The 25,537-nt window shown below is 40.9% G+C and overlaps 1 protein-coding gene across 4 annotated transcripts in view; it reads left to right on the forward strand.

Annotated features, from left to right (window-relative positions):
• The window catches only part of Pli (E3 ubiquitin-protein ligase pellino), an 826,064-nt gene that overhangs the window by 421,265 nt on the left and 379,262 nt on the right, over positions 1-25,537 (forward strand). For all 4 annotated transcript variants that reach the window (XM_067140842.2, XM_067140840.2, XM_067140843.2 and 1 more), the window contains one exon: positions 270-399. In XM_067140842.2, the coding sequence (XP_066996943.1) occupies positions 270-399 (130 nt within the window). The remainder of the gene's footprint in view (positions 1-269; positions 400-25,537) is intronic.

The following is a 25,537-nucleotide window of genomic DNA, read 5'->3' on the forward strand; positions in this document are numbered from 1 at the left end:
ATGGATGAACAACTAATTCACTAAAACTCATAATTATCCTCTAATCTTCCTCTCTAGAGGAATACAAATGTAGCCTACTACAATAGCCTTATAAAAGGTGTCAACGTATATTCATTTTCCGACCCATATCCATATCAATAATAATAATAATAATAATAATAATAATAATAATAATAATAATAATAATAATAATAAACTTAACAGCAACTTCACATTCCTTATATATTATCTTCCAAGTGTTTTATATGCTATGTATGTTATTGTTTCAGTTACAACGGTTTCCTGCCTCCTGGCGATCGTGGCCGTCGACGAAGCAAATTTGTTCTCTACAAACGAGACGATCCTAACGGAGTCAAGCGTTCCCGACACTATGTGGTTACGACTCCTCACTCGTCTAAGGTGAGATAGCTATTAGTTACTGGTGTTGGTCGACTAAAATTTACCGAACTAGCCCATTGCGTACACTATAAACTGAGTTGAATGCTCTTCAAAATAAGTCTGCTGTATTAAACAACAAGCTTTCAAGTTGCGGGAAAGAACAATAATATTGTATGGAACGTGGAATAGGTTACCGTCTTAGGGTGAGGATGGGATAGACCTGGGAAGGAAATAGTCGTGGCTTTAATTACGGCACCGCCTCGGCATTTGCGTCGTATACAAGTGGGGAGACCACCTTCAGGGCTGCCGGCAATTGAGTCAAACCCACCATCTCCCGAATACAAGCTTGCGACTACATGATTCGCACCGTGTAGACAAACTATCTTGGTGAGGTTTATTCTACTATATCCTGGTTTTCATCCTACTTATTCCCAACCACTGATCGCACACTCCTTTCCAAAATCCCAGTGAACACCTTGCGTGGTATAATGATGAGATACCTCCATAGTTGTTGCAATCCTTCCTGTTCCCATGCCGATAGAAAGGTGCAAGTTTTGCTTTTGTCCAATCAGAAGGTATCTTCGTAATATTCCATGCTAATCTTCTTAATCTATGAAGCCAGTTCATCCCTGCCTTCCCACTCTATTTTACCACTTCAGGTTTAATTCAATCCATCCTGCTGCTTTATGAAAATGGAGTTTATTTACCATCCTTACGACTTACTCAAGTGTAATTTCACCAACAGCATTGTCGTCCTCTCCCTGAGCTCGGTTGTTCGCGATGTCACCTGGAAAATTTCCTTTTACGTTGATAATATTTTCAAAATATTCCTTCTACCTATCCTGTGATCTATTAGGAGTTCATCTGATTTACCCAAAACACTATTCATTTCCTTTTTTTCTCCAAGATTATTTATTACTGTCTAGAAAGATTTCCCTACTGCTTGACCTAGCCTTTCCAGGTCATTACCAAAATCTTGCCACGATTTCTTAGATACAACAAGTATTAGTTTCCCTCCGTTTCTTTCATCTACTTACAATTTCCTGTCTGCATCCATCCTTGTTTGGAGCTATTTCTGATACGCATTCTTCTTACGTTTACAAGCTGCTATCACTTCATCATTCCATCAAGAAGTTCGCTTTTTTTCTATCTTTACACACAGTTGTTCCCAGATTTTCCCTTGCTGTTTCTACTACAGCATCCTTATATGCCATCCATTCTCTTGCTATATCATGATCCTGCTTATTGTGCATTGTTTGGAACATTTTACTAATCATATCCATGTAATTCAGTCTTAATTTCCTCGTCCTGGAGATTTTCGACTCTTCTTATGTTAGACATATTTCATTTTCTCTATCCTAGACCTAGAGATACTTAGTTCACTGCAGATCAGATAGTTGTCAGTTTCGTCGAAAACCGAGCTCGATAGCTGCAGTCGCTTAAGTGCGGCCAGTATCCAGTATTCGGGAGATAGTAGGTTCGAACCCCACTGTCGGCAGCCCTGAAAATGATTTTCCGTGGTTTCCCATTTTCACACCAGGCAAATGCTGGGACTGTACCTTAATTAAGGCCACGGCCGCTTCCTTCCCACTCCTAGCCCTTTCCCGTCCCATCGTCGTCATTAAACCTATTTGTGTCGGTGCGACGTAAAGCAACTAGCAAAAAAAAGTTTCGTCGAAAAATCCGCGGAAACTCGCACATTCCTAACATTTACTGAATTCAAAGTCGGTTAAGGTGTAGTTTATTATGGATCTGGTGCCCCTACCCTCCCATATGTAGCGGTGAATAGCTTGATACTTGAAGAATGTATTCGTAATTGCTAATCCCATTCTAGTACAGAATCCAGCAAAGGCTGTCCATTCCTGTTAGCTTCCGTATCTTCCCCACATTTACCAGTCATCCTTTCATATCATTCAGTTCTATTTCCAACTCTCGCGTTGAAATCGCCCATTAGCAGTATCCTACCCTTGCTGTTGACCCTGACAGAGATGTCACGCAATGCTTCATAAAACTTGCCAATTTCACCCTCATCTGCACCCTCGCATGGTGAATACACTGAGACAGTTCTCGTCCTAATTCCTCCAATTGCCAAATCTACCCCATATCATTCCCATGCAGTAGTATTCCTGATGAACTGTCCTACCCCACACTCTTTCGCTTTTTAACACCCGTCAAGTACGCTATAATATCCTATCTCTTCCCTATTTTCTCCCCTAACCCGAATTTCATTTACTCCTAACACATCCAGATGCATCCTCTTTGCTGACTCAGCCAGTTCGGGTTCCCTTCTTCCATAAAACTCATTAATATTGATAGCTTTCCATCGAATTCCATTACGTTCGCGAAATTGTTTCCAAGGAGTCCCTCGCCTGCCAAATGAAAACGGGATTCCGTTACTCCTATAGGTCCGAGACTTGCTTAAAACGTTCTGGGCGTCTGGGCGTGCTCGGTGAAAATTCTGCGAAGCCGGATGCTACAGTTACACATGATCCAGGCGAGGATGTCTCCTGTAATGGGATAGACACAGCCGGTGGATTGTATAGTTCTAGCCGCCTAAGCACAAGGAGGGCCATGACTCGGAATACGTCCGGGATGCCCACTGCCATTCCATAGTAACAGGTATCCCGACTCTCAGGACCACTTACTAGGCCACTCAGCCGTTACAGTAACCCACACCATGAACCATTATATTATCCACTCATTTATATTTAATCGGAAGCCTGTTTTCCTTATGCCTAACATTATATCCATTTTTGTAGAGTCACAGTACGTCAGCAAATAGTGATTTATACGTAGCGTGTACTGTGCCTTCTTGATAGTTTTTATGGTAATCCATTTATCAAGGCAGTCTACGAACGAACAGTACTAGTCAGATTTTGAAAGTTATTATATCTCTGAATTTTTTCCCTTTAAATGGAATACTCTGCTCATTCGGTATCTCAGAACGTACTGACATCATAGAAATTCGTTATGTTATGAGCCCCATATTAACAATTACTGAACGTACAAACAGTCGTTCGATACTTCGTAACAGTTTACAAGTTACACTGAAGAAAATGGAAATTGCAACACACAGGGGGAGTGGTGCTACATTGCTGCAATTGAACATGCAGGACGAGTGTTCAGTTGTGATTCGATGATTACACTTTCAGGTCCCTCTGACCGCAAGTTTGGACAACAATCAATACAGGATGTGCCCACCAAGAGCTGCAATACATTGATGCATTCGTCGAGGCATGGAGTCAATAAGGCCCTGGATCGCTTCCTGAGGAATTGTGGCCCATGCTTGCTGCACTGCACGGGTCAGTTGTTCCAGAGTTGTGGGTGGCTGAGGACGGTTGGCCAGTTGTCGACCCATCATGTCCCACAAATGCTCAATAGGACTGAGGTCCGGGGATCTGGCGAGCCATTCTAAGGTTGTGATGTCATGGAGAGCTTCTCTGGAGATGCGTGCAGTGTGAACCCGGGCATTGTCCTGCTGAAACATCCCATTAGCAATGTTCGCCATCATAGGGACAACCACTGGATTGAGTACCCTATCAACGTACTGTCGAGCAGTCATAGTGCCCTCAGCAAGCACTAATTGTGTTTTCACATTAAAGCCAATAGCTCCCCAGACCATAATGCTAGGTGTTGGCCCTGTGTGCCTCTCGACAATAAGATCTGGGCGGCCCCTTTCCCCGGTACGTCGGCTCACACGATTCCGGTGTTCACTGTGGGCAAGACAGAAGCGCGATTCATCACTGAAGACGACCCTATGCCATTCGTCGACCCACGTCGATCTTTCTCGACACCAGGCCAGCCTTACACGTCGCTGTTGCGGGGTCAATGGAACACCTTCTGCAGGGACACGGGCTCGTAAGCCAGCTGCACGCAGGCGATTACCAACTGTTTGTTTTGTAACGTGGGGTGCCACAGCTGCTCGAATTTTGCGCTGCTGCTGCATGGGGTTCCATCCGGGCCATCCGAATGATGCAGGGATCCTCTCTCACAGTTGTCTGTCGCGCTGGGCCTGTGCCAGGTCTACGAGTGTGGGTACCTTCATTTGACCACTGCTGCCATACACGTTGTACCGTAGATGCCTGTCGGCCAACACGTGCAGCGACAGTCCTTAGCGATAATCCAGCCTCACACAGCCCAATAATCCGAGCCCTCTCAAACGGCGACAGTTGTTGATAGCGTACTCTTCTCTGTCGTCGAGGCATATTTGACGGGGAACACTTCACGCACAGACTGCAAGTAAACTACGCTACACCAGAGTCCTTATACTGGAGTTGATTCCTCCGCGACCAATCACGTGGGGAGACCTGTAGCAACAATCCAGTGGGTCTGAAACTTTGATCGTTTACATACCTACATGGCATCGTTCCATATCTTGTAAATCAACACAAACGACCAATGCCTTCATGGTGTTGCAATTTCCATTTTCTTAAGTGTATTTGAGCTGAATGTTTTAGCTGACTTACCCTCTTTGCTGAAGGACATGCCGCATGTATACACTGCAGTTGCCAACCGAGCCCTGATTTCAATTTTGCTGCACACTGCAGTTGCCAACCGAGCCCTGATTTCAATTTTGCTGCCTTCAGTTCAGCAAGCGAACACCATACCAGGTTGCACAACCTAGTCGGCTTAAGCGACTATTGTTGAAGGCAGAAGGTAGTTGATGTTCCAATCTGTACAACCAAATTTGACTGGATGGTTAGAAGTTAATGGTGTTTTCTGTGAGGATTTAATGATAATTTTATTTGGATTGCCTTATATACAAACTTGTTTGAAATTTGCAATTTGCTTTACGTTGTACCGACAGATATGTGTTATGGCGGCGTTGGGATAGAAAAGGGTAGGAACGTTGAGGAGGCGACCATGGCGTTAATTAAGGTGCAGTCCCAGCATTTGCCTGGTGTAAAAATGGGAAACCGCGGAAGACCATCTTCAGGGCTGCCGACAGTGAGGTGCGAACCCACTTTCTCCCGAATGCAAGCTGATTGGTACGTGATCCAAACAGCGAAGGCTCTTGCTCGGTTTACAGACTCGTCTGAGACAGTATGTGCCATATATTCCGTCGTAGGTTTTTACAGATTACGAAAGTTAGCCCGACATGTCTGATGGACATGGAAGATCAAGCGCTGCATTTAGACGCAAATATGAAAAATTGTATATGCCGTTGTTCTTTTACTAGTGAAGAATGTGGCTTGAGCTGCCATTAGCTGGAAAAGTATAAACTACTTGTTTAAACAAAATGTTTCTGGCTGTGAAGTGGTTTAGATCTAATGGAGACTAGGGGTTACGAAGGAAGTAATGACTGAAGTACGTGTAACTGAGAAACCTGACCGAGCTGCATATAACCCAGATAACCTATAGCTGCTGAAACACGATATAACTCGGAAAGTGCAAGCGGATTGGTTTGATCCTTAATTAGGGCATGATTCGGTAGTGGATTTCCACACACCTGGCGAATACTTTGATAATATTCTTTGATGCAAATCTCGAGGCATCTTTGCCAGACCCGTTAGTAGCCTATTACACTCAATTGCTAAAAGTCATGGGATTGCAGTATATTATACATCCTAAACTGTGCCACCATCCCGGCATGATTGTGATGCTGGCCGGATATTTCTCAACTTTCGGAAACCATATTATTAATGCCAGTAATGCAGGTTTTGGGATTTTTATTTGCGAATTGTAATTGTATATGAAACGATGGAAAATTATTATGTAGTTTGGGAGTTCAGTAGTGATTGATTGATTGATTGATTGATTGATTGATTGATTGATTGATTGATTGATTGATAATGGGCGAGGGGGGAAGGAGTACACATCAAACTGAAAATAATTGCTACGTTCTTTGATGCTCTCTGAGCGAATTTCGACAGAGAGGTAAAGGTTGACAGTATACCAATATAACCGCGGCAATAGTAGTTTATTGAGATTTTGATTCAATGCTATAAATACAATGTTCACCTACGAAACAATAATTACACATGTATTAAAATTATTCATTTGACCTTCCATGGCTGAATGGAGCCCGTTGCAGCCCTCGTACCACTTTTCAAATTTCGTGGTAGAGCCGGAATCGAACCCGGGCCTCTAATCACAATAACCGCTATACCGCTGATATGGAGATTATTATTATTATTATTATTATTATTATTATTATTATAAAGAAGAGGGCATATAAATATCTGGTAAGATTCCAACTAGAGTACAGTTCCAGTGTATGGGACCCTCACCAGAATTACTTGATGCAAGAACTGGAAAAAAATACAAAGAAAACCAGCTCGATTTGTTCTGGGTGATTTCCGATAAAAGAGTAGCGTTACAAAAATGTTGCGAAGTTTGGGCTGGGAAGACTTGGGAGAGAAAGGAGACGAGCTGCTCGACAAGATATTTTGAAGAAGAGTAATCAAACAGAAGTTTTTCTGTTGATAATATGTGGTTTTGTTTCAGGCATATCACAATTTTAAATTCTTTAATGTGTTCCTTTCATATTCTCTTACTGTATTCTCCCACCGTATTAAATTTCTAAAAATGTTGCTGTGGTCGTTAATGCACGATTCAATTTATTGTCTGAGACACGTGATCTACATGTGCGTATTGCATGTTATGTATTTAATGACGACAGTGCATTATTTTACTTCATGTTTTTTTTACATATTTCTAATTGTATAGAAGCCTCCGTGGCTCAGGCGGCAGCGCGTCGGCCTCTCACTGCTGGGTTCCGTGGTTCAAATCCCGGTCTCTCCATGTGAGATTTGTGCTGGACAAAGTGGAGGCGGGAGGTTTTTCTCCGGATACTCCGGTTTTCCCTGTCATCTTTCATTCCAGCAACACACTCCATTATCATTTCATTTCATCTGTCAGTCATTAATCATTGTCCCAGAGGAGTGCGACAGGTCTCGGCAGCCAGCACAATTCCTATCCTCGCCGCAAGATGGGGCTTCATTTATTCCATCCCTGACCCGGTCAGTGACTGGAAAACAGGTTGTAGGTTTTCATTTTCTAATTGTAAAGACATGCTAATTGAACAGAAAATGACATTAACAACAGCTTAATATCACTCAAGAAAATCTACTTAAGTATTCTCTGATTAAACATTGCGTGTCCTCACCCTCAGCAGAGAGATGTTCATTAGCTGTTATTTAATTAATGGGAGGAACCTCGCGAGCACCGTCTAATACTTCTTGATTTTGAAGCTAAAACCATCGTCTTTCTTCACTCAACAAGAATTCATATCTCTGAGGTTTTTCTATTGATTCTACGTCGCACCTACACAGCAGCTTAGCTTTTAAACATGCCTGTGTCGAAATACTAGGTAAACATGCATGAATCATCAAATTATGACCTGAAAACACCTACTCCTACCGCCTCTTCATCATCATTTCCCTTTTCCTTTCACAGATCTTCTTCTTCTTCTCCTCTCAATTGAAGGCGATATTTCGGTGTACTGTAGAAATGTATATATTTTCTAAACTTTTTCTTAAGTAGTAGTTACAGTACTCATTATTCATAATTATATTCTTAATGTACTCTACTTACGATTTATATTATATAGATGATATGATTTTTTTAAGTGTGGTTACATTTGTTAATGCTTTTACTGTTATTATTGTTCATATTATCATATTATTGTCATCAGTAATTATTAAGTGTTCTAGGTTAAGACTGGTTAAGTGTAAGAAAGGGAGTACATCCCTAACTTTGTCAGGATAAATAAAACATTATTATTATTATTATTATTATTATTATTATTATTATTATTATTATTATTATTCAGGTCTTACGGCGACGATGGGAGAGGACAGGGTTGGAACTGGGAAGAAAGCGACCGTGGCCTGAAGCAAGGTACAGCCGTAGCATTTGTCTGGTGTGAAAATAGGAAACCACGGAATACTTTCATTAGAACAGCCGATAGTGGGGTTCGAACCCATCATTTCCCGAACAGAATCTCACAGCCACGTGGCGCGAACCGCGCAGCCAACTCGCTGGTTTTATATTGTTCAGGAAAAAGAAAGGATTTCTGATGACAGAAGTCTCTAATGTTGTCTGTACTGATACTGCGATATTCATATATAGTAAAACAAGCTACTTTTTTCGTAGGTTTCTTTTGGAACTAATTCCTTAATTTAAATTTTGTTTCATTATGCGGTGCCTTTTCCACAGTTTAATTCTCAGGCTCTTAAAATGTCATCATATTTGAGGGCTGTAAAAGCGTCGTAGGCGCGCTTTGTTAAATGCGCTGCGGCTATGGAGTCAAGTTCTGCTCTTGGTAGGCGAGTGGTTTCAAACCCCACCGTCGGTTGTCCTGATAATGGTTTTCTGTAGTTTCCCATTTTCACTCCAGGCAAATACCGGGACAGTTCCTATTCATAGGCCACGCCTATTCATAGGCCACGGCCGATACCCTCCACATCCTTACCCAATTTCATTCGCGAGAATCCATTTCGTGTTCACTAGCTCCTCAACGGAGTTTGGCGTCTAGAAGGGCATCTCGCCTCATCCCCGACCCCGTATCAGGAAAACGGAGCTGTGAGGTAGACATACATTGCATTACGAATACTCTCGCTATTTGCTTTACGTCGCACCGACACAGATAGGTCTTACGGCGACGATGGGGTAGGAATGGCCTAGTTATGGGAAGGAAGCGGCCGTGGTCTTAATTAAGGTACAGCCCCGGCTATGCGCCGACATCGGGTTTCATCTCCTTGCCACACCACCACCACCACCACCACCACCACCACCACCACCATCATCATCATCATCATCATCATCATCATCATCATCATAATACGCACCAGTCTTCCATGGGTGTCAACTAGAAAAACCTGCACCAGGCCTCTCAGGTCACACGACTTCAATCAATCACTCAATCAATCAATCAGTATTAATTACCACGAAAAACCAGCTTCAGCATTTGTCGCACCATGTGTGAATTGGGTCACCCGTTGGCGCACAGCATTAGCAATGTCCTCTCGTGTTGCAAACCGCCTACCACATATTGGTTCCTTAATCTTTCGAATGAGATCAAAGTCACAGGGCGAAATGTCGGGAGAGTACGGTGGGTGCTCCGATTCTTCCCATCTTCAATTTCGCAGTAGCTGCCCTACACACTCTGCTTTATGTGGTTTTGCATTGTCCTACAGGATTATTGTACTGTCCACAAGATCCGGACGTTTCTCCCGAACGCCACGTCGTACCTGTCGCACCAAGAAGTCCCTGTAGTACTGTGCGGTCGCTGTTCTGCCATGTGGAACAGAGAGGCAAACAGTGACACCCCTGACGTCATACGCGACGATCACCATCAATTTGACTGGGGAAGGATTCTGACGGACTTCTGCCTCCTTGGTGATCCAGCATGTCGCCACTCCGCGGACTGATGTTTCAGTTCTGATTCGTATGCCCTGGCCCAAAAAATTCATCGATGGCGATTATTCGTGACAAGAATTGATCGGCGTCCTGTTGCCAGCGTGCAAGGTGGTCTGAGCATGTTGCATAGCGCACTCACCTTTGAACTTCCGTCAGTGCATGTGGTACCCACCGCGATGGAATTTTACGCAGTTGCAGCTCATTAAGCCTACGCAATATCCTGTGGACGGTGCGTTTCTCGATGCCAGTTGCCCTCTGTAACTCCAGTAGCATCCATCGTCTGTCTTCATCCAGGAGCTGCTCGATGACGGCACGTGCCACGTCGGTCCGCACACTGACAGGTCGTCCCGAACGTTGCTCATCACTGGTTGACACACGTCCTTGCTGAAACTTTCCTACCCACCGTGCTACTGTACGGTATGACAAGGGCATTATTCCCAAGGGCTTCCACTAATTCACTGTGACATTCCATTGCATTTCCCCCTCGGAGAACGGCTATTTTGATATAAGCGCGCTGCTCAACTCGGGTTACTTCCATCTCGCACGACACTCGCCAACTGACTTCTTTCACAACCCTCGCTGCGCTTCTACCAGCTATCACACTCACAGAGCCATCTGCTGTTCTGCATACACACTATGCCTGCAGAACTTCCACACGACACATATACGTTTGTGATCCGTTCACATATCTACAAGAAAAAAGTTGCCATGACTTTTGTCCCAATCCTCGTAATAATAATAATAATAATAATAATAATAATAATAATAATAATAATAATAATAATAATAATAATAATAATAATAATCGTATGACCTCAGCTACTGTGTGCAGGCATTTTAATTTGACGTCTTCTGGCTGCCTGCTCGTCGGCGTTCCGTTTTACTCTAGGCCGGGGGTCTTCAATTGTTTTTCTCCGGGTTCCGGATTGATGGTAATATTGCAATAAAGGGACGTCTGAGGTCCAGATATTTGGTAGAATAAGACGTGCTGGTCTTGCTTACGGTAATTGATTTCTTCGTACAATAACTTCAGAATTGTTTTTTATTGTTACGTGTTGGCCAGGTAAATAAATGAACACAGCTATAGTCTTTTACGTCACATGCATTGTGGAAACTGGTTTCGTCATTCAGTTCAAGGAACATTTTCCTTTGCTTAGCCAGCGGACATTGATTGCCGTGAAGCAAAAGAACTGTGTGCATGGCACCGATTTCCTCAAGGTAGGGTCTGAACAGTTTTTTTTGGTTAATGTTTATCTCTCACATAAAAAAACAACTATTTTGATCTCAAATATGATGTACCAGGCCACTACCACCTCCCATCATGCAGGAGCACCATTTGTTGTCACCAATAACAGATTTTCCTATTTGATACCATACTCGAACATTATGGCGTAAACTGTCAGATATTTGTCTTCCGCACTACTGTGTTCAGTAGCCTTGACGCGAAGCAATTCTTCCACAAATCGAACACCATTAAAGAAACAGATATATACCCGCAGTCAGTTCTACCTGAAAATTCGTCCGGGGTCACAGAGCACACAGTCATCACTCATTTCCTGCTTAAATTTGTTACGAACGTCCACTGATAACTATTCTATCCAGTGTACATTTGTAGCAGCAGACAGTAGTATGCATTTTACGACTTGAATCACTTTCACATCACTTGGAAATAAAGTGCTGACCATTTCAACAAGACACTTCAAAACAGCTTCTGTGCTGACATATTATGTTTACCCTACCCCAAATCCAGGATACTTTTAAAGACGCCTGGGTTGCCTTCTCCTGTTCTCTGAGAACTCGGGGAGTCTCATGCATTCTTGACTGGCCTATAATGAAGCTGTCAACTGTTTAACCTTCCGGTTTCTTGCATCACTGCCAAGTGGAAATTGTTGGTGGTAACTGAAATGCTGCGTTACATTCCCACTCTTAATCAAAGCAACTGTCTGCTTGGTTGATAAGAATATCGGTTTTGCGTCTGTACTTTATATTCAGACAAAACGAAGAAGAATTGAATCGGCATATGCAAATAGGTGACATGTGAGATTTTTCAAAACTGATATTATTACTTCAATATACTTAAACAGGGTTATATAACCTGTGTAAAAACCGGACTTTTAATGCTATTCTTTATGTATTAAATAGAAGGTATAGTTAGTATGGAAGATGCAGAAAGGTGACATGAGCAGCATATATCTCGTTTATGCAGAGTTTAAGTTGGCTGCCGTGTGTTTCACATGGTTCAAGATGGCGGGACTGTGTATACAGCTGTTTCTCGGGAGTGATAAGTGGCCCTGCAGTTAAGTCGTTACATGTTTTCATTGATTTAGTGTATTTATGTGGATTAGTTATCAACATTATTGCATTATTGTGGCCCAAATATTATAAGCGAAATTTCCTGTCAGATGAATCTTATAGCAGACATATCCCAAGAAGTCAAACAAATAATGAAAAGACGTACTGGTATGCTTTAGGATACCAGCACGGCTTGTCATTGATGGCTTCATATCACATTTACATTGAAATCTCGTGCTATATCCATCAGTCTACCAACAGAAGAATCTGTCAGAGAATTCCAATTTAATAGAAAAAATTGACAGACATTACAAAGGTAATGAAATACTGTCCAGAGATGGACTTCTGTAAGGAACTCTTTCAGTGACCTACAACATCAAAAGAGGAAAATAATCTGGAGGTTGAAATAGATGTAAATGAGTTATGCACAAAATCAAAGATGTTTTCAAAGCAAACTGTATTGTATGCAAATATTATGTCAAACATATGTTTCATTAGGTTTTATTGTGATGTAATAGTAATAATGTCATTATTTTTGTTTATTGCAATATTTTTCGTGTATTGCATATATACACTTGAATTTTCAGATATGATCACATTATTTTAAAGGAAATGCATAATACAATTCTGTTCAGTAAAATGAAAATTTGCATAAATATGATATGTTAGACAAATTAAAATGTATTTTTGAACCGGAATTGCTGGTGAAGTGAAATCCAAGTCACATGGCATTATAATGAATGCATATGAGAATGAAATAAAGTTGTTTCCATTCTTTCGTTGAAACGTTAAAAATATATTCAGTTTCTTGTGTTTCCTGTAAAATTTCACTTTTGTCACGTCACCTTTTTGCATATGCCGATTGAATTGTAGGTCCCATTCAAGCCTGAAGATTCAATTTCCAGAGTTTACTTTGTCTCTTGTGACACAAAAGTTACAGTTATATTATTTGGAAACTTACACGGATGTATAAACGACGCATTACTTTTGAATTCAGGCATGGAGGAAGCAACAGCCAATTACTAAGGCAGGGGAGAGGTTGCAGACTAGAGAAAAATCAACACTCGCTGCTAAGGAAACCTGTTCACTCTCATTCTTCAAGATTCGGTAATGCCATTTTTGGAGCAAATATTGTTTCATGTTTTAGGCCAGGGCACGTATTAGTCCTACATTACTGTCTTAAGACATTTTTACTCTTTTAATTGTAAGTTTTCCCTTCCTCTTTTACTCATGACATCGTTTAAACCGTGCAGGTCTGGGAAGAAGTCATCGAGATCCGGACCGGAGTACGCCATTTGAAGCCCCCTGCTCTTCACCTGTGAGACGGCAAACTAAACTGGATCTCTCTTGGGCTTCTATGGCCGAGATTCAATGATTATTGTCGGGGAAGCACCAAATATGTCACCCGAGATCTTTTACACCGAGCGAGTTGGCTACGCGGATTGGATTACGAAGCTGTGTGCTTTCATTGGAGAAATAGTGGGGTCGAACTCGACTATCGGCATCGCTGAAGAGGGATTTCCGTAGTTTCCCATTTTTCACACCAGGCAAATGTTGTGGCTGTACGTTCATTATGTGGTCATTTTTAGCATCTCCTGTCAGAGTAAGCGTCTCTATTATTGCTGCAACAAAACTGAAAACATAACTTGGAAATTCGGTTAAATGGGATGAATATTTAAATAGACTCTTCTTTCTCCTATCCTCTGGTGACATTGGTCCCGCAAATGACGATACACCGTAGATATTCCTGGTGATTTAAATGTCGCAGTTTCCGGCGAAAGCGCTAGGACTGGAAAGGAAGTGGTTAATTAGATACTCGGTCGCTTCCTTCACAGTCCTAGCCTTGTCCTATCACATCGTCGCCAAAGACCTCTCTGCGTCGGTGTGACGTAAAACAAGCAGAAAATGAAAAAAAAAAAAGATCATTTATATGCCCACATCATATGAAATGGAGTGTTGAATGGACTCTTTTTCCGCCCTTCAAGGATCCGACTGAGTCTTCCAGATTTGAACCCGCGATCTTGGGAATCCGAGGTCGAAAGTCATACCACTGATCTACAGAAGGAGCTTTATCAGTGATATCCTATTTTCAAGCCAGGCAAATACTGGGACTGAGCCGTGAAGTAAGGCTACTGCCGCTATCTTCCCAATCCTAGCTCTTTCCTATCCTTGCATCGTTGAAATCCGACGTTAAAACCACTAGCAAAAAGCCAAATAAATAACTGTAATAAATAAAGCAACTGTAACGTTTGTCACACTATCAATATGAACAGCCGAGTGATGTCTACTGTGATCGTCTTAGCCCGGTATAAGCAAAATATGCGGATAAATATATTGCACCAGGAAAAATATGCCCGTACTTGGCTCCTCGGATTGGAAGTACAGAGAGATGTTTTGCTTTTACATGAATTTTATATTTTGAACTTTTTCTTTATTCAAGAAAGACAAGTTAATATCACCTTTAAGTACAGCTGATGTTGGAAAAGGTGTGTTGTTCCCTGGTCTTGCGGCTGGTGATATCCCACACTGTTGCTGCTCCTTCCATCCACACCAGAGAACAACTCTCAGCACCATAGTACCACGTATTACTCCAGCGAAGGCTCCTCTAGACGTTCTGGAATTTCTAGATCACGATGGTCTGGGAGGTAGAGTTCCAGGGTTCACTCACTCAGTAGTATTACGAACACTCGACTTATTTGAGGTGAAATTTGAAGTGAAGTTCGAATGGTTTTATCGTTCCTATGAAGGGAATAAGGAAATGTGAAAGCACCATGTTTAACGTTAATAAGATTAAACACGAACATTTCTTTAAGGTAACTGAGCTGTTCACAGATTTAAGAGGAATTACAGAGACTATTCTACGGTCGAATGTTGATGAAATAGAACGCGCAGTTTTTAACATAAATTTCACTTGATACATTTTTAAAGATTGTTTGCATTTCACTGTCAACTGATCGACGACACAAATGCTTATAGACTTTTACTACATCCTACTATTGCTTTGGGTTATTTAGAAGTTTGCCCATCACAGTGCTATGTCACTGTTCACTGCAATAATTTTACTTTTAGTTGAAGAGGTTAAATGTCTACGCATTAAGTTAGTCCTGTTCACATGTAATTATGGCACGAAGATAACACTTAGTTGATTATTTACATGGAGTGAATTTAGTTTCATTCACTGATACTACTACGACCGGGTGAGTTGGCCGTGCGGTTAGGGGGGCGCGGCTGTGAGCTTGCATTCGGGATATAGTGGGTTCGAACCTCACTGTCGGCAGCTCTGAAGTTGGTTTTCCGTGGTTTCTATTTTTACACTAGGCAAGTGCTTTAATTAAGGCAACGGCCGCTTCCTTCCAACTCCTAGACCTTTACTATCCCTTTGTCGCCATAAGACCTGTCTGTGTCGGTGCGACGTAAAGCCAATTGCAAAAAAGATACTACTACGTTACCGGGCGAGTTGGCTGTGAACTTACATCCGGGAGATAGTGGGTTCGAATCCCACTGTCGGCAGCCCTGAAGATGGTTTTCTGTGGTTTCTATTTTCACACTAGGCAAATGTCTTAATTAAGGCAACGGCCGCTTCCTTCCAACTCCTAGGCCTTTACTATCCCACCGTCGCCATACGACCTATCTGTGTCGATGCGACATAAAGCTACTAACTCCCCCCCCCCCCCCCCCGAAAGAAAAGAACTTCTACGTTAAGTTCAAACACAAATGAAGATACTGATATGATTTTCTAATCACTTGCTAGTGAAATTAGTTCCGTTCACTGAAGTTGCGGTGTTAATTTAACTGCAATATGAGGTTAAACGTCAACCAGCATTTCAGTTGTACTCAAGAAAACCTAAGTTTCGATGTACTGTTCTAAAGACTTTGAGTTAATGCTTCCACTCGAAAACACAAGTTTTAATATTTGAATTAAATATCTGAATTCCACTCGAAATAGAAGTTGTAATATTAGAATTCATTATCTGACTGTAAGTTCGAATTAACTGTTCAAAATTACGAATGAATGTTTCCTGACATGTAATATCACTTCGAAAAGTACTAGTTCAAAACTGCAGTACTTAGGTGCAAAGTTAAAGTTCCCTGCTGACTGAAAATATTTTAGTCACCTTACATCACGAACTTCATAGAGTTTATTTACAGACTTTCAACACTGACGGTATCACGTCGTAGAACTTCTATCAGCCAACCGGTATGGATGGGCTGTGTACCTCGGCCAAATAGCTTAATATGATAATAGTAAAAACTGTGACGGCGATAGCGCGTAGTGCTGCCATCTAGCGCCCCGAGAAGAACACTAACACTACGAGCTATTAAAACACTACACATTTCTACTTCGAACCCAACGAAATACACATTTTAAGACGTTCGCGAATATAGGGAAGAAAAACGGTGGAGGGGGTCTGAAAGATCTAGTGATAAGAATAAAACAAATGTATTATCAAATTAAAACATTCGATCGTCATGTTATGACTAGGGCCTACAGTCTCCAAGAGCAAATCACACATGCAATATCCTTTTCAGCTTGATATTTTTACTGGCAAGATTTTTCTGTGTTGAATCATTCGTTCTATTTACATGTGTCTTTATAAGGACTTTGAAAAACTTATTAGTCAGTAATTTTATACAGCTGTTACATTATGCCTTCACTACATTAATTCAATAACAAAAACCTGACAGTTAATTTTATTCTAATTCCACGTGTGCTTTCTAATAAAAACTGACAAAAACTATCTTCAAATATTCCTGATATTTTAGCACTTAACCGAGCAAGTTGGCCGTGCATTTAAAGGCGCGCGGCTGCGAGCTAGCATCTGGGAGATGGTGGGTTCGAACCCCACTGTCGGCAGCCGTAAAGATGGATTTTTACACCAGGCAAATGCTGGGGCTGTACCTTAATTAAGGCCACGGCCGCTTCCTTTTCACTCCTAGACATTTCCAGTTCCATTGCCGCCATAAGACCTATTTGTGTTGGTGGGACGTAAAGCGAAATTGTAAAAAAAGAATCAAAAAAGCAGCACTTAACTTTCCCCCACAAATATTTGGAAACATCATTTTAGAATTATCATACTTCTTCATTTCTGTGTGGAAATTTCCCATCCTATAATACTTATCATAAGATGACAATACATCGCTACACTCAGCACGGGGGAACTTGCTATATGCCCAGCCCATGGCATACTGGTATGGCTTTTCCTTTGGTCCTCAGAATTTCATCTAAATCTGCCCTTCTGCTCTTCACGGCCCACTGAGTACACCTAAAAATCGATTAAATGCATAGGTTGAATAATAACAATGTTTTAAAGAAAGTACGTTCACATAAATAGAAAAAAGTACAGGCACGTAATTAAAATACCCATGCATACCACAAATAACTCCTCTTCCTTCCATTTCCAAAATAGTGATGCATAACTAGCACAAAACAATCTGAAGTACAAATGAGACACTTATAACATACACAGCTGACAGCAGTAGCAAGTGCAGTTATCTCCTCTAACCGCTACATGGCACGTAGAAGCGGTGTCGCCAGTTTCTCGCAGGAGTTTCCACTATTATCATATTAAGCTATTTGCTGGCTTCTTTTATACTGCATCTGCCGTATGCGTCACGAAATTCAGCTATCACTTCAACCTGCAACCCGTTAATCCTTCACGGATTTTCGTAAAAATTGGTAGTTATGTAGGGTTTAATATTGGTTACACGGTAATGTAGTTCAGGTGATTGTACCACTTTTATGAAGCTAGTTATTAACAATAAAAGGAATGGAATGTTCGAAGTGACGAGTTCGTCCTTGACCGGCCAGCAGCGAGCCAGCACTAAGTTTTGGAATTCGAAATACTTCAAGTACGCACGCTGCAGGGGCACCAGTGTTCCTATACAGGTGTAACAATAAGGTACGGCCAGACTTTCAGGACACATTCCTCGCACATAGAAAAAGGAAATATTTTATACGGACATGGGTCGGGAAACGCTTTATTTCCATGTTATAACTCATTTTCTATAACTCTACACAGTCCATTAATCATGGGAAAGGGCTTGGCTCGGTCCGGTGGTATTTGAAGGTGCTCAAATACGTCAGCTTCGTGTCAGTATATTTACTGGCACGTACAAGAACTGAGGGACTAAATTCCGGAACCTCGGCGTCTCCAAAACCGTAAAAGAGTAGTTAGTGGGACGTAAAGCAAATAGCATTATTATTAATCATGGGAAACGCACAGGAACAGAATGTACCAGCATACCACACGAAACTCTTCGTTACATGAAATTTTCAAAATGACCTCCGTTAGGATTGATATATGCTGTTACATATTGTGAATACTAATAAAATATCATAAATAATAATATATAATTAAATAAATAAATAAATAAAATACTAGAAATAAATTAAATTAATAAAAATGATTAATCGAAATGTCCGTAGTATGGGCGCCAGAGTTCTCCAGAATGGATCCCTCGAATTTAGATAGAGCATGATAATTCTTTATCTCCCAGGGCGTGTACATAATGCAGCGTACTGGTACATCTGCTACAGGCCTTACCTAACCTTCTGAAAACGACTAAATAGGTAGGAACTGCACCTAAGTTCATCAGTAACTCCACTGATTTTAAAATATCTAACTATATTCTCAATAAAATCCGTGCATGAGCACCTCGTCAACACACCAAAATACACTTATAATACACAGACAAAATATTACTGGAAGACTCCATATTTACAACAACAACAACAACAACAAAGAAAACGGTGGGAAAACGAAAGCGAGAACTAAGCCACCTTTTGCGGTTAGGCCGTTGAACTATGTACATATATGCAGATAAGTACCCTTCACTGTCTCTGTATCAACACGATTTGCCAATTCTCATAATCGGCACTTATAATATCACACAGAGGGCCGATGACCTTCGATGTTAGGCCTCTTAAAACAACAAGCAGCAAGCAAGCAATATCACACAGATACTGTACCTCATAATACTGAGTTTACCTAGTCTAAACACTTGTTATAAAGATATATACATTTGAGCAACACACGCTTGTCGTTCCTGAACATCAGTTATGGAAAGTCTGAGATATAGCACCTCCCAGCTTTCAGCAACATATACTACCAGGCCGCCACAAGTGCTACAATACCCAATGCGTAAGCACTCCACAATTTGTCGGTCAGTCACTTTCCACGAACATAACAAGACTACGTTCCACGAACGTTTGAAGTCCAGTCCAGTATATTGCAGCAGTGTCACTCCAGTACAGTATATCCAGTTTCACTCCCGTGTGTGTTAGCATTACTTCATTCCGTACAGTCTTTATGGTTCACTTCCGCTGTGATGTCGAAGTATATAAAGACCTCAGCTCTCACATGATACGCTGAGAATGACCCTGGGCAGCCAATCATGGTAGATCCTCTTGTCAAGACCACGCCCTGGACTTCTTCTTGCTCCCAAGACAATAACAAACTCTGGGGTGTTTCACATGAGTCATAGAACTTTCCGAGTACATCAACAAGCTCATCTCATCAGACTGGGATATATACACGACTCATGCAAAGTTTTCAAGTTCAATATAGCATTGTTTTCCCAGCCATTGTACAAAACAAATTACTCATACCTACCATATATGGATACCACCCAGCATACAAATATTAATGACAAAATATACAATTGAAATAATAATAATAATAATAATAATAATAATAATAATAATAAATCGAATACTGACAATAATCTCTCTCACTTCTACATATAGTGCGAGGGTGTGATTTGTGTACTATCACAATGCAACAACCCGCCGTCGCAGGTATACATTAGCACAATCGTGATTCATTGCGACGGCTCACAGTGGTCCAGTATTGCAATCTAAAAACTAACCCCATGGCACTACAGCCTTTGAAGGGCCTTGGCCTACCAAGCGACCGCTGCTCAGCCCGAAGTCCTGCAGGTTACGAGATGTCGTGTGGTTATTATTGGCATTCTAGACCGGGGCCGCTATCTCACCGTCAGGTAGCCTCTTAATTATAATCACGTAGGCTGAGTGGACCTCGAACCAGCCCTCAGGTCCAGTTAAAAATCCCTGATGTGCCCGGGAATCGAACCCGGAGCCTCCGACTAAGGGGCAGGCACGCTACCCCTACCCGGCAGGAGAGCGACAAAATTATTTTATGCAATGAAACGCAAAAAATTCAGTGAAATGATTTGGAACTATACATTATGTACTGTATATGTTTTATCTTAGGAGTCGTTACAATGCTACACAATCATACTTGTACTGATATTATCTTACACACGATAATAAGTTTATGGGCTTTTGCCGTGTCAAGAAAACAAGGTGAAATTCTTTACGTTTCGCAGAGAACTTTGCTCCGCGTCTTCAGAAGAAAATATCGTCGTTTACGATGAAGTCTTCTCTAATAATTTTCTATTAGCATGTCTACAATTACCGGCCGTGAAAGCATCAATCTAGAATCTAGGTATTATCTTAGTTCCCACCCGCCATGATGTTAATCTAATCTTAAAAAATAAACCAAAATAAAACTAGTTAATCATGAATCTATATGTCGATCAATTCCTTAATGTCTGAAGGGTTTTTCTGACATTAACGAAGTAATTAGAGGATGTGAAGATGCTAATAAACTATGGAATTTACTCTTCAACTTTTCATTGAATATTCCTATCGAAATTTTCTGAGTTTGTGCCTAGAATCCTGTACATCTTCAGGCAATTGTCCGATTGGTAGTAACACTTTAACTTCTGATGGCCCATGTATCAAAACTTTGTGAACATTTACTGGCCTAGGGTGCCAGCTGTACAAAGATACGTATAACATTTTCTTTATAATAATTATCCAGTGTAAGTTTTTGAATATGATAATCACAGGGTATAGTGAGTAATATGCCAGAAAATCTCTTCATTAATACCTGTTATTCTTGATGTAAATTCTGTGTGTGTGAAGAAAATCGGCGAGCTCTACTACCATCTTCGCTTCAGCTATGTGATTATAGGATGGATATATCATTTTTAACCCTTCGCTTTTGTTGACATGCGTATGATTTCATCCTTTCCTTTTGTCAGTTTTGCAGGTGTGTATAAAACTAGTCTTCGTCAGCTGTATAGGATGCTGACATCTTAGATGATAGTTGGTTGTAAGCTTTTCTAATTTTTGTTACCCTTTGGGAGAAGAAATAGACTCTCTAAAACCTTTGTCGCGTCTATTTCGCCACACTTTTAGAATTTCACTGTCGTAGCGCACGTAAGTTCGCTTAAAGTTTCTCCCGAGACCAACGTCCTAATATTGGCTCTAATTCCATATCCTTCGAAATATTTTGATGGACGTCCAGGTCTATTAATGATGTCATATATTGTTTCTGTGATATATTGTAACTTGTGCTTGGCATGTCCATGTTTTCAGTACTGATATTACTCTTTAACCACTCGAAACTCTTCTCAAAGACATGTCTTACGGGAGGCTTTCTTCCGCCTTTCATTGAATGAAATCAGAAATTATTTTACAATATGCATCATTTCCCATTCCACATTAGCTGAACACGATTCTAATTAACATTTTGCCTTTATAAGCAATTAGAAATGTATTGGACTCTGCTGTTTAATACAGTTACCACCTTTCAGTGTCTCGGAGCAGTTCTCTTCCCGACACGATCGGTCGCCTTCCTAGGGAGAAATAAACACGTACATGAGGTTAGTAGGTTGTAGCAAACAAACTCATATCAGATGTATATTCTACAGATGACATACCTTCGTTAAAAATTAAAGTATGTCATAGAAATACGGATTTTTTGGCAGACCTGTATATGTCGCATATCATTTTCAATTACGCACGTTTTATTGTCCCGTCTCATATAAGCCTAATTTTCCTTAAACAGTATGCAATAATGCTAAACTTTACAGTTACAGAAAGTACATACATTCCCTTAAAGAACCTATTATAAGAAATCGACACTCGTATCCGTTTACACTGAAAGACAGCTACTGATTTCCACCACACTCAGTTGACTGAAAAGCGCTTACACTGGAGGCAGTTTAAAAAAACAAGAGTTATTGGCTGGCAGCTAACATCAGTCCCGTTTTGTATGTATCACACGCCTTAAATTTTTCAAATACTGGTTTTATGTTGGCATAATTAAGAACTATTTCAAAGTATTACTTTCCTTTAATAAAGTCGCACTAGATTTCGTTTCTGGACCTCCGTGCGACAGGTTGATGCATGTATCGTTCTTAACGGAGGGCATTTCGAAAATGTCATCTAAGAACGAATTTCATGTGGTATCCTGGTACATTCTGCTCCTGTGTTTTTCATGAATAATGTACTGTGTAGAGTTGCACAAAATGTGCTTTAACATGGAAATAAAGCTTTCCGGATCCATGACATGTGAGGAATATGTCCTAAAATTTGGCCTACCTTATTGATATACACTGTATATTTTGATCGTGAGCATTGATTGATAGCATCTTCTCTCTTCATAGTGGCTTGTTGGCAACTAGGAAGTTCTGTTTAATAACATGGTAAAGGAAGGGAGCAACTCCCAGAAGATTTTCTCATCCCTGACTTTATATAGCAGTACATATATTACAGTTTTATCATCGTTGTGGCATTTAACGTTGAAAACACTGTGCCACATCTGGCATTGTTGCACTGTTATTTCACATTTAGTTTGGGTGTAGGAAAATTTTGGGAATAATCAAACTCTCGAATTATGATTAATCGCTCTGTCTCTTTGAATCTCTGTATGATGCTTTTCGAAACTGTATGGCATTTCGATCTTTGTATATGCATGTCCGACCTGAAAGGTCTGTGTTTGTCCTCTGGGTTAGCATCCAGCTCTTTGTTTGACTTGCCGGGCTAATATTAATTTCGTGTGGCTATTTCTAGCCGGGTGCAGCCCTTGTAAGGCAGACCCTCCGATGAGGGTGGGCGGCATCTGCCATGTGTAGGTAACTGCGTGTTATTGTGGTGGAGGATAGTGTTATGTGTGGTGTGTGAGTTGCAGGAATGTTGGGGACAGCACAAACACCCAGCCCCCGAGCCACTGGAATGAACCAATGAAGGTTAAAATCCCCGACCCGGCCGGGAATCGAACCCGGGACCCTCTGAACCGAAGGCCAGTACGCTGACCGTTCAGCCAACGAGTCGGACACTTGCCGGGCTGAGTAGCTCAGACGGTAGAGCTCATGTTGGTGTGTTCTACCCCGGCTCACTCCGGTGATATTTGGAGATGCTAAAAACTATGCGAGCATCGTGTCGGTAGATTTACTGGCACGTAAAAGACTTCCTGCGGGACAAAATTCTGTCACCTTCGCTTCTCCGAGGCTCTAGAAGTAGGTAGTCGTTGGGACTTATTATTATTATTATTATTATTATTATTATTATTATTATTATTATTATTATTATTATTATTATTCCTTTGCTGGAAGGATGTAGTGTTTACAGTGCACTATGTTTTCTGGTGCGGGCTAGAATAAATTTGTTACTTTCATTGACCTGTCTGTCTCATCCTTGGCTTTGACAATATGAAAGTGACCGAGGTATGAGCGATTCTAGTAATAGGGTCAGGTTCTCAAATACGACCACCAAAGTATATTCGTATATTGTATTCGAAGGTGAAAAGGAGTACAAAGACAAATTAAAGTGGAAATGAAAGGTACATAACTACTAAATGTTTAGAGTGCAGGAATTCAAAACAACTGTATTATAGATGAATTTACTTGATCATTGCAAAACGGCCGTATTAGAAGACAGTCTTGTAAGATGGCCGTCTATGGGAAATTCTGTTTATGAACACTTTTCACACACAAAATCTTTTACACCATGTGCATTTGCACGTTTCTCATGACACCACATAGTGCACTTCAATCAGCACACCCAGATATGCCCGTCGTGGTCTTTGCTGAAGAGTCCATCACATAATATCCACACCTGCTATCATCATTGTTTCGTGCGGATCCATTTTTCGCTTTCGGGTTCATTTTCGTCATTTTATTTGTTCTACGTTCTCTTATGTGTTATGGGGAAGTCAAAATTGTGGCTTTTTGACTTCTGCCTGTATGTTTCTTCCTTGGTATAGAAGGCGTAGGGCATAGTTGCTGCAGTTGCCAGGTTGTCGGCCGTGTTACAAGACCATACACTTCCAAATAATTCGCGACCTATCTCACAGATGGCAGCACTAATCTACCGTACTGAACTACGCTTCTTTTCACTGAAGGCCATGTTTTAACAGGCAATGTTCACCTTTTATGATTTACACCTTATACTGCTACAGTGAATTATATTTTACGAACACGAAAAATAAAAATGGCTTCGTCAGACGACTTACCTTTAGAATGTGGATGTTATATAATGTCTCGTAGAAAAAAACAGACATACGACAATAGCCAGCAACTCAACGGAAGCCGAACAAGTATGGCATGCTTTCAACACACTCTGTCGGGTTCCTCACCAGATAGGAAGGCGGTAGATTTGAAAGAACGAAATATGGCCGTTTTACAAGAGCGGCCGTCTTACAAGACTTGACCCTACCATTCCTTATGCAGCCAGTCCCTGTTATGAATGGTGTGAGAAAATATTGCTCATAGGGTCAGTTGGTGCATGCATTTCAGTGGGCTTAGCAGACTGATATGTAATAGCAAGTTCCGGCTCAGTGAGGAAAGCAACTGGAAACTACCTCACTCATTTCTCTAGTATGCCTCTTCGGTGACACCTAGGCTATCTGACAGCTGTTGTTGGAGCTGTCGAGGATCAAACCAGGCTTCGGGCTGAATACACAACATGCACTAATTATTATTATTATTATTATTATTATTATTATTATTATTATTATTATTATTATTATTATTATTATTATTGACTGGAAATATTTAAAGTAAGTACAGCATTTCATGCTGGACTTGACCATGTTTTCTCCTGGTGTTAAATTTCTAATAAAGAAGTAAAAAGTAAAAATAAATACTTTTATACTACAATTATCAAACGCAAATGCTTGTTTTTGTTGGCGTAATAATGGGATTCAGTTTGTGATATTGTTGGGAGATGCTCATTAAATAGTTTCCATATTTATTTCTGGATGTTATATGGGCGGTTATCGTGCTTCCATCTCATTTCAGTGAAACCTTAAGCTTCCCTCTTTACCCCTGGAGACAGTATTAATACGCTTGGCAGTAACACGAAGCAGTTTGAGGAAATGTTCTACAAACCAAAATCTATATCCGTATTCAGGGACATTATATTCCCACAAAAATTCCACAGGCTAGGTCTCAACAGTATTACGGTGTGATGTTATTTTTTTAAAATGCATCCTGACAAGGAGAGTAAACCTTGTGAAATAACTTTGCGTGTGGTTTATGTCGCACCGTCACATAGGGATCTCATGGCGACGATGGGATAGAACAGGGTTAGGAATGGGAAGCAGCCGACCGAGGCCTTAATGAAATTAACTGCTCTGACGGTTGAGCGCTGGCCTATTGAGCTCAAGTTGGCGTGTTCTGTCCCGCCTTA

The sequence above is a fragment of the Anabrus simplex genome, chromosome 2 (genome assembly GCF_040414725.1).
Source record: "Anabrus simplex isolate iqAnaSimp1 chromosome 2, ASM4041472v1, whole genome shotgun sequence".
In the NCBI taxonomy this organism is placed as follows: Eukaryota; Metazoa; Arthropoda; class Insecta; order Orthoptera; family Tettigoniidae; genus Anabrus; species Anabrus simplex.